Source organism: Scophthalmus maximus, chromosome 3 (genome assembly GCF_022379125.1).
Source record: "Scophthalmus maximus strain ysfricsl-2021 chromosome 3, ASM2237912v1, whole genome shotgun sequence".
NCBI classification, from domain to species: Eukaryota; Metazoa; Chordata; class Actinopteri; order Pleuronectiformes; family Scophthalmidae; genus Scophthalmus; species Scophthalmus maximus.
The window spans coordinates 21969612-21983003 of NC_061517.1; the positions used below are offsets into that span (position 1 = coordinate 21969612).

Genomic DNA, 13392 nt, shown 5'->3' on the forward strand with positions numbered 1-13392 from the left:
TATTGCCTACAACTGTTCATTCGACAGCGGTTGGTTTTCTTTATTTCTGACGTATAAAATCTAGCTTGCCAGGATTCGTTTGAATTTCAAATTTCAGAAAGCTCCTCCTCCAGGACAGGAACGTGAGAACACCTCTATTGCGACATGTGCTCAGATACAAGTTCCTATAGTCAATGTCAGACATTTTCAAGGACATAAACAGAAGAAAAACACTTTTTTGACTGAAGGGGGTCTTTAATGTCAGTCTAAATGCATGTGCTGGTTACATTGTTTTTGCTGCTCATGTTAACAAGGCAGGAGCCTGCCTGTCAAAACTAGTTGCACATTACATCTTTTTACTACTTGACAAATGTCAATTGTTATTGGTTACCATGACACCATTTTCCATCTCCCCCAGGTCCCAGTTATTTATTTGAACTTGCCAATTTTCTCACGTGATGGAAAGGACAAAGCATAGTTGTTGCCAAATGCCTATAAAAACAATGCTTCCTTGCTAAACAAAAGCTTAAAACTAACAGAAACACTTAGAAATCAAACAGTGAAAAAAAGTCAGTGATGCATGTAGACATTTGAGCATCCCTTTCACCTTCCCCAGAGCGGTAGCACAGCAGAAACAAAACACTCATTTGATGCCTGCCACCATGTGGATCCACCAGTTGGCCTGCACAGTCCAGCCAAGCTGCTCACACTCAGCGATCTGCTGGAGGAAATGCTCCCTGGCTGCTGCCTCACCCTGTTCCTCCTGGAGCGCCTCCCGCAGGTATCGCATGTCCTCTGCAGCGCTCAGCTCTGGGATGCCGGTCAGCAGCATGAGGGAGAACAGGGTGACCAGCAGACGAGAATGGGAGCGCAGGGAGAGGTATGCCTGGGTGCAAGTGTCCTAATAGGCGTACGTGGGCCAGGCAAGAGAAAGCCGGGAAAACAAACACAAGCGAATGGGTAGGAGGGGAAAAAAAGGAAGACATGGTATCAGTTATATTTTTCACATATTTTACACATAAATACCCATATATATGCACAGCTGATTCACTTCTAACCCTAACCCACTAATGCACATTCAATGGTATTCTGATTGATGCAATATAGGTTATGAATGTTTGTGGGGGAAAAAAAGTTTGGGGCTTTTTGGGGGGTTAAAGAGGTTGTTTTAAGGTTTCTGACAAACTGTCTCCATCTGATCATCACAGGTTAATAAAAAGATAAAGAATCCTCCTCAAACAGAAAGACATATGGCTTCCCTTAGCTGACATCAAAGTTCAAGACTCAATCATTTAAGCAGAGAACTTATTACTTATTTAGAGGGTTATGAATAAAATCTTGTCAATTTTATTTTTTTGTCAAATTTATTATTTGTCAACAAAATCTCATGAAAAGACCAAAACCAACACTGAACTGATCCAACTAACCAGTATTGTCTGTGAATCCAAAGCCTGATATTTTGTATTCTTCCACTCTTGACAAAAAAAAACAACTCACAAAGACAATCACACCTTCACAAACACACAATCAGGTACTCTTACCCTGAACCGTTGAAAATAGAGGCTGTTGCGACCTCTGACCCTGCCCATGACATACAGGAAGTCAGGTGTGAGGACGAATGGTACGCGCTCCCTGTTCACACCAAGGAAGTGCTTCCTGTTCCCCAGGATGTGACCAAAGTCGATGTGAAACAAGTTCCCTAAAAGGCCCAGGAAATACAACAGCATGAAAGTTGATAACAAAACATTATCTGTCTGTCATATTGTTCAGGAAAGGACTGAAAGAGCCAGTCTTTGCACTTACACAAATGCAGATGGTTTTACTAAGCCAACATGACATCAATGTGTCAGTGTGATTTGAAGAGGGACGTGTGATGCCTACCCTGGTCAGTGATCATGATGTTGTCATTGTGTCGATCTCCGATACCCAGCACATAAGTGGCCACACAGTATCCGGCGCAGGACTTCACAAACCTCTCCACAGTCGTGTAGTGCTGTAATCAAATGAGATGACAGCAGTCCACTGACATGATGAAACATATCAAATAAAAGAATCGATATCTACTGGTTGGCTCTCCTGAAATCATGGCACAGACCAATATGATTAATCTGATATTAGCAGTTCATTTTGTGTCCAAATCTTGTACAAGCCCTGGTTTTGAATCTCCTCCATGTTTTTCTTATGACTTACAATTTCCTGGAGTGGACACTTGGACTTGAGCCACTCAAACACAGCATCGTTTCTGAAAGCGCCAGCGCTTCCTCTGTGGGTCCTCTGCACTGCAGCGATGGTCGCTGCATCTCTCACAATCTCAATCATACCTGTTGAGCAGAAACTTCATTAAATTCACTATGAGTTCATGTAAACTCATAGTTTACATAAAAATACTGGTTGTGTCCTGGATGCTAGAAAAGAAGCACCAGATTATTTGCAAACTATGTTACAACTACTAATGTACAACTTGTACATTAAGTGTGTTGATTCCACTTTGGTCTTTTTTAATCTCTGAGTTATTTCCAGGCCCAATTTGCCATTCTTTTTGTGTACCTATGTTGTGTCCAGTGGAGATGCAACCATATGGAACAAGGTTGAGGTCCAGAGATTTCTCCTGCCATATAGAGTCCATCACCATCAATGTCTAAACAGGAAGATACACTTAATTAGGAGTCAGTTAACCCAAAAACTAAACTCCAATATTTATGTAAGAGGGGTAAATCTCCCTCACCTGAATGACCAGCATGTCCTGTCTGAGGTCGTCCCCTTCTTTGAAGATTATCCCAACAGGTGTAGCAGAGGTGGGGGACGGCATGGGAGAGAACTCCAGCCACAGAGGCTTCTTCTTAGAGGCCATCACCTTGCATTTGTCCAGCTGGACAACAGGCATACAAAGAGAACTGTTTTTTTTTGTGCGAGTGATCTTTTACGTCTTAGCATGGGCATAGGACCCATTGTACGTGGGTGGGACAAGACCCACCCACTTTTTAAGACCAATAATAGTGGACCCATCCACTTTTACCCACCATCTAATTCAGCGCATCTGTCTCTTCACTCGGTGGTATACTTTCAGAGCACCGTCAGTCAAATCCATTCTGCTTGTGGGATGCCCCAATAAATTAAACTCCATACCACGTTTTCCCCAATCCCGCCAGCTGCCCCGAGACACACAGGCAGCTCTTGAACTGAGGCAGCAGCAGCAGACTACACAGAGCACCGTATGAATTTATGGTTCTCAGGTGGGTCTGGCTGTGCTCACATACTGTCACTACAGAAGCTTGGCATGTTGATGAATGTTCATAATTTGTTCGCCTGTTGCTTTTAAAGTCATAATATTACACGCTGTTGTGTTAATTTTGGGGAAACCATGCCAGGTATGTGGTAATTGTTTTGGGCTATAAAAGCAATTTCTTAGGAAATGACGGTGAGTCGAACTCCGGCATGAGAGATGGATACGTTATCAAAAGAGCTAAATGCCTGAGCCAGAGATGCAGTGACACTGCACACCAATCGACTGGCTGGCCTCTGTTACACTTAAAGGGCCCATATTATGCTCCGGGCACCTTTTCAGCCTGCCTCCACGTATATTTTGTTAATTGGGGTGTCTGCCAGCCCACGGAGAATGAAAAGAAAATGAGTCGTTGATTCGTGGTTTGGGTTGATCGTGCAGACGGTCTGTACACGATTCATTCACAGCCCGGGCGTCAAGTGACGTAAGTTGACTCCTGCTACTGGGGCGACCACGCCCCCAACCTGAGCAGCACCTCCCCCCTTGCTGTGCGGAAAAACAGATCGCATCTACGCCATAATTTTCTCCCCGCAAGCGAACGACAACCGCGGGCATGGCCAAGCTAGACTCGCAACCGGCCGGCGTAGCTAGACTCGCGGCGCTGGCCGGGATATCGTTAACGTTCTATCGCCCAGCCCCTTGTGCTCTGTGTGTAATTATGGAGAACGTGTTGGCTGTGCCTCCCGGGTCTCTACGTCGTGTTTGTGCCGTAGTTGCGCAGCAGACCCAGGGAGGGGCGAGGCAGAGCTTTGCGGTACACGAAGGGAGGGGGGCGAGGAGTGAGCAGGAAAGCGCTGGAATCGACCGTAGTCTCACAGGGCTGTTTCTACAGAAAGAGGAGGGGGCTGTGTGGCTTGATCCTTGAGGTGTTTTGACATGGAATGGCAAAGACATGTAGTGCACACACCTGAAAACCAATGTAACTTGTGTAAAAGGGGGCATAATATGGGCCCTTTAATGAAGGCACCACAATACAGGAAATGGCATCTACTCTCGGGGAGGACCCATCCAAAAGGTTTTTTGCTTCCAACCCCCGTGCGTTATAGTACTAGTGATTAGGTCCACAAAAGGTTTCTGTCAAGGTTGGGACACTTTCAGTTGTTTCAGAGCCTGATGAGGCAGGCTGTTTTTGACTTAAACTATAACAAGGGTTGCGATGAAACACTGAAGGTCACATTGACAGTCGTGATAATCTGACTTTTTTCATCACCACCACCAGTAAATTGATATCCGTGATGAACTTTGAAGGAAGTCTAATGACTTTGGTGACACTTCATTTTGACGAATACTTTGGTTTATGACTAAACGCCTAAAAAAGCTCATGACTTTTCCCTCCAGCCTCAGCTGTTCTTTGTGTTTAGCGCTAATTAGCAAATGCTAACTTTCTAAACTAAGATGGTGAAGAGGCTTAACATTATACAGAACCTAGCTAGCATCAGCATGTTAGCATTAGCAGAGGTACTGCTGAAGCATTTCATAAAATCCAGAAAGTTAGCTAAACTGCGTTCACTATGCTTGGCGGCTGCTGCTGCGGCTGCTATCTTCACTCACAGCTAAGTTATCAATAATATTATAATATGAAGAATAGTGCTGTATGTTAAACAGGGCTCTGCAAACCAGATGCTCAAGCAGGTGTGATTTGTTGAGCCTCAGTTTATTGAGCCATCCTAAATTTGAATCACACGGTACTAAAATAGAAGTTCTAATTGTCCCACTGTGTCTCAGGCCCAGAAAAGATGAAAAAACAACAACTAATGGACAGTAACTCACAGAGAGACTGAGAAATGAGAGGAAGAGAAGGGTCATACAGAGAAGAACTGAACATGAGAGATAAGGAACTGGGTGATAGATAGAGAAAGAGAGAAAAAACAGTCACTGCCACACATCCAGCAAGGCTTCATAGTTTCAAAGTTTTATATTCATGTTAATTATAATATAACTTCACTATGTAGTGTGTTGTTAGTAGCTATAATCCGTTATCATTTTGCTGCAGAAGAAGTTAGCATTTTTATGTTCACATTAGTATGGAACTTACACAGAAAACTAAATGTGCTAAGGATAGTATTAAAAATTTAAATTTGCATACAAACAGAAGATTGACTAAGCTTACCAGGATCACTCCAACTTTGATGCGGGGGTCAAAGGGCAGCAGGAATTCATTTGGCAGATTACAGTTTCTAAGAAGCTCTTGAAGCCTGATTGGGGCTAAAACCACAGAAAAAAGACATATATACAGGACACAATTAGGAAATTAGTTCACTGATGCAACAAACTGTTTCTCAAATAAGAGCACATGCCACATAAAAGGTTTTTGACAGACAGCTCATTAATGAGATGGAACTAATAACGGGGCTTTCATAGAAGTTGCTAGACAAGTGGTGTTACTGCAGGTGTTTTAACACAAGTTGGGAAAAAAGGGTGGTTGAGTGTGCGGGAGCACTCAGGTTCGATGGTAAGAAAGCTAAGCTAAAAAAACAGAATAACTTAATCCGTGCATGGTTAATTGCAAAATGGTGGTGGGGGAAATTTGCTCTTTAAGAACTAATCAATGTATGTGATGAGGCAAAATGCCTACATAAATCTAACAAAATTACTTTTTTTAAAAAGCATTTCCAATGTGGACAGTGCACACTCAAATCAAAGGAGTAGCGACAGTAAGAAATCCAGTGCCACAAGCTGAAACAGATAGAGCTGCGCTTGTAGCTCTAAAGGTAGATAATTGTGTGGAAAAGCAGGAGCAACAGCTTAGGAGGAAAAGAGAGCAGCTTGATTTGGAAGCTGAATTAAATCCATCCACTCCTAAACTGGCAGACCTCCCAACCCTAAACACACAACGAAATGACTGGTCACTAACACCAAATCAGCCCTGGTGTGAAACCGCTGCAAAACAGCTTTTGAGTTTATTCTACCCTTGTGTGAATGTATAAATATTGTACACTAATTAATGACAATGCCTTTCTTATTTGTGTCCCACCTGTAGGCAGGAGGTCAGTCTTGTCAGGGAAGAGGTTTTTAATCATTATGGCAACCTCCTGCAGGGCCTCCACAGCTTGGACCTGCTGGGTGAAGCTGTCGATCATGGCCTGGCCGCAGCCCAGCAGGTAGGCCTCCAGAATCACCGCCATGCGTTGGCGGAAGTACGGACAGCCAGCCACCTCACTGCGGACATACCAGAAGAAGAAGTGGCCAATTCTCTTGCTCTGCAGTGAAAGATGTGAGGGAGGTCATTTTTGATCAAACTTTCCCACCTTTGCTCACTATTGTGTGAGTCAATGACACACAATACGATAAATTTCAAATATTAGAGGAAACATGAATCTTTACAGAGGATTAAAAGTAATTAGTAAATGTATGCATTTTAATCATGTAAAGTTTCTGTAATATCTACTTTCTCTTTTATTTTGAAAATTACTGATATTTTCTGTCCATGCAGTTCCTGGTCACTTTACCATCACACACCTGTCACCTGAATCGATTCCTGTCCCTGCTTTTCAAACCAAGAAACCCCTTTTAATAGTCCGCCTTGCCTTTGCTCCACTGCCAGATTGACATATCACCCTCATGTGCATGCATTCCAGCATAAAGTGTTGTTTTCCAGTGTATGAACTTTGGTTGTGTTTTTGGACTATCTCTCCTTCTTGCCTGTTTAGGTTGCCTCATCTGGATTCACTTCCTGTGAGTAAAGACTCATTCTATCCTAAACCCAGGTCTCCAGATTCTTCTCAGCATGTAAGTCAGTGAAAATAAAATTTATTGAAATGAACAGCTACAGGGAGCGCGTACCATTTGAGACACAAAGCCTTCAATGAAAGAGAAATTGTACTTGAGAAACCCTTTCACCCCAAAAATAGAGACCTGCAGTGAATAAATTACTCGAAATATTATTGAAAGTGAAGGGAAATGGCAAAAAAAAATGGAAAGGCTCTTTGGGTTAGGATTAGGTTTCACAATTCACGTTAAATTTCATCCACAATCTTTTATACAGGAATGAGGAATTGGGGGATATAAGGAAAATGACCTTAAATGACTTCAGATTGGCATTATATGTTAAATTCTAAAAAAAGATGCGGTGTGACTCACCCGTAGAGCTCTTTGGATGAGGTACCGAGCAAGGAAGCTGTCATGGTAAGGTTCCACTTTAAGAGTCTGTATGAATAAATGGAACAAAGAAAAACAATGAGTAACAAGAAGGCCTTGGCCAGCCTCCTGCTGATCGGCGCTCGGGCCCTAATGACACCAATTTACAGTCTTAACCTCCCAACATATCTACACAGACACCTAAGTCCTTTGGGCGAAAAAGAATTATTCAAACTACGAAAAGGTGGGTTAAACAGTCTGTGCTTACATTTTTCCTTATCCTACATACTATATTAAGAGGTCTAACTGGCTACACTGATATATACAACAATGCATGTTTTTCAATTTCTGTGTCCTCTATGGCTCATTAACCGCTCAGGTTGCTGCATTGACTCTATATGAACATTTAAAACTTTAACACGGTTCTCTTTTTAATAAGAGACCTTACAAAGAGAAGTGTCTCCAGTCAGCTACAGCTGACGAAATATGACAGTTGACATTTCTTTAGCTGGCAAAATTTAATTTGTTTACCTTTGTTTGAAATTCAGGATCCACTGTTTTGAATAATATGCTTTAATTTACTTTTAAAAAGAAAAGTGTTTTCAACTACATTACAAAGTGTAATGTAAGCCCACTTTTGTTTCCCTCGAAGGATCTACAATTTGTTTTGAAAAATATTAATAAGATAATTTCTCAGAATTGCAAGTGGTAAATCAGCCACTGTGTTCATTGTAAATTCCCTTTGTTATTAAATTTAGTTATTATAGGGGTGAATATAAATCTTTACAAATATTTGATGTAATTGGTGTGGGTTTTTGCAATGGTTTTGCATAGGTTTGCATTATATTGAGAGTGTTTCCTCACAGTTCTACAAACATATGTCAATTTGTTTTTGTAATTGATGTGACCTGCACAAGCTGTAGCAAATACTTCAAAACATCATCATTGGACAGGCTTTCCAATCTCTGGACTGCAAGTCCCCTGACCCTCTCGTCAGCAAAGTCCATGCTTAACAGCTCCAGGGCCACCGTAACATCCAGATCCCCAGGATCCCAGTTTTCCAGTAGCCAGTGAATATCCTTAACCACCCTGCGTTTCATCCAATCAACATTGCGCAGGTAGTGGGGTAGGTTGGAGGCATAGCGGACGCTCTCCTCCCGGAACCTTTTTAGGCAAGGTGTGTTGGTGCTGGAAGCTGAGGATGGAGATCTGAGAACCACAGTGTCAGTTGAGGGGCCCTGAGGTGAGTTCACATGCAGAGAGGAAGAATCTGTGCTGGACGGAGTGGAACTGGGTGAAAAGTGTGAGGAAGACGATTCATGAGAGAAGGCAGTTGATTTAGTTGGGGAGAGGCTGGAGGTGGGACTGCCATAACTTTCAGGGGTATTAAGGCTATTTGGCAGAACCACAGGGAAACTGTAGCGGTCTAGAAGGAAGCTGATAGCCATGGAGTCAGTTACGTCTGGGTTAGTAGCAGAGGACAGTTTGTCTGCCTGGTAGGTGATGGCTTCTTCCTCCTGATCAGGGTAGGTCCACATGTACAGGGTGTGGGAGCCCTGGCTGAGGACAGACCTGCAGGGATGAACAAGATCCTTGATGACAAAGAACGCACAACTTGAGAAAATAAAAACTCACCAAATCCTAAATTGTTCTTAAAGAGCACTCTTATGTTGCTGTATGAATAAATGAGGGAAAACACGCACAAACACACATACACACACACACACACACACACACACACACACATACATACAGGTTTCCATGACTCCCAAGGACATTGCATTTACTTACAGTACATTAATTTCCCAGAGACTTAACCTCGACCATAACTTCTTGGCTGACCCTAACCTTAAGCATAATAAAGTAAAAGTATAAATTCTGTGAGAAATTCAATTAAGAAGTTGCTCTCATCAGCTCCTGGGAACATTTTTTTTTATCTTGGTTTGCCTTTTTTACATTTAACACTGTCTTGTCTTTCTTGATACAAAAAACTGACCTGTGATCTATGAGGAGAAGATTAACAAAGTAGAGCACCTTCCCTTCCCCTGAGTCTTTGGTAACTGGGGAGATGTCACCAGCACTTGCATTGATGGTGAAACCCAGCTTAGCTCCACGTGGCAGATCCCTGAGGAGAACATCAAATTCTAGCCATTCATTCCACAGCACTTCATCTGCAAACGCCTTGGGAACAGAGGACACTGAAGAGAGAAGCTTTTTGCCATAAAGTATAGAGGCTTCAACATAAACGGCCTGAGGGCATTTGCTTGGAGGATTTGGGATGTCAAAGCCAAGCAATTTGACTCTGAGTTTTCTGTTGCAGTCCCACAAGGATATCATGAAGATGTCATCCAAATCTTTCCCGTCAAGGCACAGATCACAATGGGAGCTGAACTGGCCACTGAAACCATCAACAAGCGGCCAGTCCACAAACTGGACAGTCTCCTCAACAAGCTGTGACTCAGGTACCACAGAGAGGTGGAGGTCTTGGTTGGTCTTCAAGCACTGTCGAACCCAGTGGAAATCGCTGAGGGGGTAATCTCCAGATAGAAATTCCTCCCTCCCTGAGACTTTTAACACCAGACTATCAGATGTGTCATCATCAAGCCCCTGGTCTGCCAACACTCTTCTGAAAATTTTCAGGAGAACATCTGGCGTTGCACCAAAATCAACCTGAATGCTGAAGCTGATCTTGTTCATGTAATGGAGGGTGACAGGAAGCTTCCTGTTTAGTCTGTCCTGCAGGTCAGTCGGAATGGGGGCACATGTTACCCATGGCTCTGTGGCATACAACTTGTCATCCCGATTTTTTAGCTCTTGCCTTCTTGGAGATGACAGTTTCCTGCGGGTAAATGTGAGCTCACCAAGTCTGTCGGATGCTTCTTTCTCCAGGTTGTGTCCAATCAGGTAAGCCAGACACTGCTGCTGTTTCTTCTTCTCCTCTGAATCAATTGCCACCAAAGGTTTAACCACTATCTGTGCTGACAAGCGGCCAGTGTCATCACGTGACCATGGAATGTCTAATGTCCTGATAACCTGACAGTCATCGTAGGCCTCATACCAGTCATCCCCCCTGGCATATAGCAGAGTGTATCTCTCTGGGTCAAGTATTGTAAGTGGATCTGGATGGCAGTTTTTTTCCTGGGCCTGCAGGCAAAGAGACAAATGTTGATTATTGTAGCTGGATAATATCTTGATACACGACCAAGGGTTTACATTCATGTTAGGAGCTCTGGAAAGTTGTAACTTGAAATAGCATAGAGATAGTGTACTGCAGTGCACCATAGCATAAAGATGCTTTGCTAAATAACAAACAAGCCCTTCAACTCATACGACAAACAATTTCATAAGTGATAAAAACAACCATATTGACCATGTCCTAAAATAGCACCTCTACCGGTGACAAGAGGTACACCACAAATGCTTTTTTCCGCCTCAGAGCATATTTGGCCTCTGTTTGCTACTGTATACCGATGAATAGTTTAAGAGCCGGTATAGGTAAGGGTGACGGTTAGGGTTAGGGTGATATGGCAGAGAATCAGCATGATTACTTTACAGAATATAAGCAAATCCGATTACATACACAAACTTAACGGACTTACCACGTCCACCGCTGACCTCTAGCAGCCATATACATAACTACAGCAAGAGGTTTGCGTTCTTTAAAAAGAACATATACGTCATAATACGCTCTACCAAATTTTGAGACAATCCATCCAAATGTTTAGTTTAGTTTAGTTTATTTCGATTACAAACATAACATAAATAGTAAAAAAAACAAAAACAGTGTCGTCTTAACCACTTTTATACTCAATACTGAATACCTTAGGGTGTAGGTTGAAGCATTTGCTTGTTACACTTACCCCTTTTACATTATATTTTATCTATGTTGTTCTTAGGTCCCTCAGGATCGTATCAATATTATTAATTTATTATTATTAATTATTATTTTAATTATTATTAGTTTCTGAATATACATACAGTATTACATATTAACACTCATATTACTTGCGGAAGACAACAAAACAAAATACATTCCCATTCATATACCCTCACTTTTATTTTTATTTAAATCTTTGTAGCATGTTACACATTTTAATTTCCTCATCTAAAAAGTTCCATATGTTTACTCCTTTTGCTGATATACATATTTGTTTTACATTTGTGTCAATCTTAGTAAACATGCACATTCCCCTTAGGTCATATTTGCTCTCTAATCTGAAACAGCTTCTGGATACAGTCTGGAACCATCCTATTTTTGACTTTATACATAACATGTTAAGACAAGCTTGCCACAAAGTGGTGGACCGACTACCACAAACATTAATAAGACTTTTCCTGACCCTGTCTATTCTTTATTTTCTTTTTTTATCCATACAGTGCTTTAGAATGTACTTAGTTGCAAAAACCAGCTATGAATAGATATATATATATATATATATATTTTTTAAAAACATAATCAAAAATTTTAAATACACATTTGACCAACAGATCATCAAATGTGGGTGTGCCTACCTGCATACAGATGCGTAGCCGCAGTTGGTAGATGCTGCACTGTGCGGGGATGATGACTGACACTGACTTGCAATCCATATCGGCATTGCAATCATCACTGCCTGGTAGTGGACCAGACCCAGGCTTAAACTCACAGATAAACTTCAGATTGTTCTCAGAGGAGCTTAGTGTCAACATCTCTGATGGAGCGTCCACAGCATGTAGACTGTCAGACTGATTCAGGAACAATCCAAAGTCCATTTATATTGCAAGAGAGCAAAACCTGAAGTTAAAACTTAGTGCAGATGTATTTAAGTGCGTATAAAATCTATCTCTGCAGATTGACTCTCAGGTTGTAAAGGTGGCATTGTAGACAGCGCACCAACAATGCAAATTCTCTAGAAGTCTCTAAACACACCTTGCGAAGACTGGTGCTGCTTTGAGGTCGAGGTCCATGCCAGTCTGTACCTGTGTGACTGTGTGACACAGACTTCTCTTTTTGTGATTGTACAGGACTTCCTCATTCTTTCATACCTGTTCTCAAACACCAGCACAGAAATAAATACTAACAAAGCATTTACCGACACTGTAAAAAGGTTGACTTCCTTGTTCCGTTTTTGTACTCAGAGGTTATAAATTAGAGCAGAGATACACATAGAGATAACATTTCCCCTGGTAAAGTTTCACAAAAAAACTGGGTGTATAGGTACTTTGATAGAGTTCTGCTTTAAATACAATACAATACAGAATAAAATAAAGTGTTTCCCTTAGTTTACCAGCCAACACTTTTTATGTTCTCAAAAATGTTGTCATATGACAACAGGAAGGAAAATGAGAACTTCTGTAAACTCAAATTCAAACAGATGGAAAGGGTGTGTACCCAGTGTCTTGTAGAAATGTACTGAACCTGTTTGGGTTGTTTGGCTTGCTCTGCTATGAGAACACTGAAGAGTGGAATGTGGATTCAACTTAAATTTACCACTGATCAGGGGAAGTTAATGACATTTCACATGCCATAGTGTATCAGTGGGGATTTTTGAGTGTCACTTATTCTGACAGGGACTGAAAAAGGAATTACAGATGACAGGCATCCGAATCTTGGCAAGCTAGATTTGGTAGGTCACAAATACAGAAAACCAATCGCTGTTGAATATGCAAATGTAGGCAAAGAAACCGTAAACTTCCAGTGCACAAAGAGGTAGCGCATCCATGAGAGGACGGCAGGTGTGTCAGCAGACAGTTAGCGTTAGCATTAGCAGTTCGTTAACGTTTTATGGCTGAATCTCGCCGATGTTGACGCAAACCATCTTGTTGGGTACATCCTGCCACTGGTCAACCTAGCGCGCCTGTGATATTTGCATATCATGAATATTCATAGTCTCAGAATTCGTCAATGAGGGAGAGAGAGAGAGTGGATGGTTTCCAGGCCCATTCCAGTTTTTGTTTTTTTTACTATTTGGGGTTTACAAACAAAATAGAAGGCAATGGAGATTATTTTTATATCCTTTAAAATGTGACTGGAGTGGTTCTTTAAGCTTGTCAAACACAGACTTGCATTTAAA

General features: G+C 41.8%; 1 protein-coding gene across 2 annotated transcripts; it reads right to left on the reverse strand.

The window, feature by feature from the left end:
* Positions 1 to 213: 213 nt before the first annotated feature.
* si:rp71-17i16.5 (phosphatidylinositol 4,5-bisphosphate 3-kinase catalytic subunit gamma isoform) lies at positions 214 to 12364 on the reverse strand. Of its 2 annotated transcripts, XM_047331164.1 has the most exons (13): positions 12249 to 12364; positions 11852 to 12064; positions 9336 to 10483; positions 8248 to 8911; positions 7343 to 7408; positions 6237 to 6462; positions 5373 to 5467; positions 2705 to 2848; positions 2527 to 2617; positions 2170 to 2300; positions 1861 to 1972; positions 1521 to 1678; positions 214 to 880 (listed from the first exon to the last, which is right to left on the reverse strand). In XM_047331164.1, exons 2-13 carry the CDS (start codon positions 12026 to 12028, stop codon positions 623 to 625), a joined length of 3270 nt encoding a protein of 1089 aa, XP_047187120.1. In that variant the 5' UTR covers positions 12029 to 12064; positions 12249 to 12364; the 3' UTR covers positions 214 to 622. The 2 variants fall into 2 exon arrangements, with proteins under 2 accessions (XP_047187120.1, XP_035501529.1); XM_035645636.2 differs by having other exon boundaries at positions 11852 to 12322.
* Positions 12365 to 13392: the final 1028 nt, after the last annotated feature.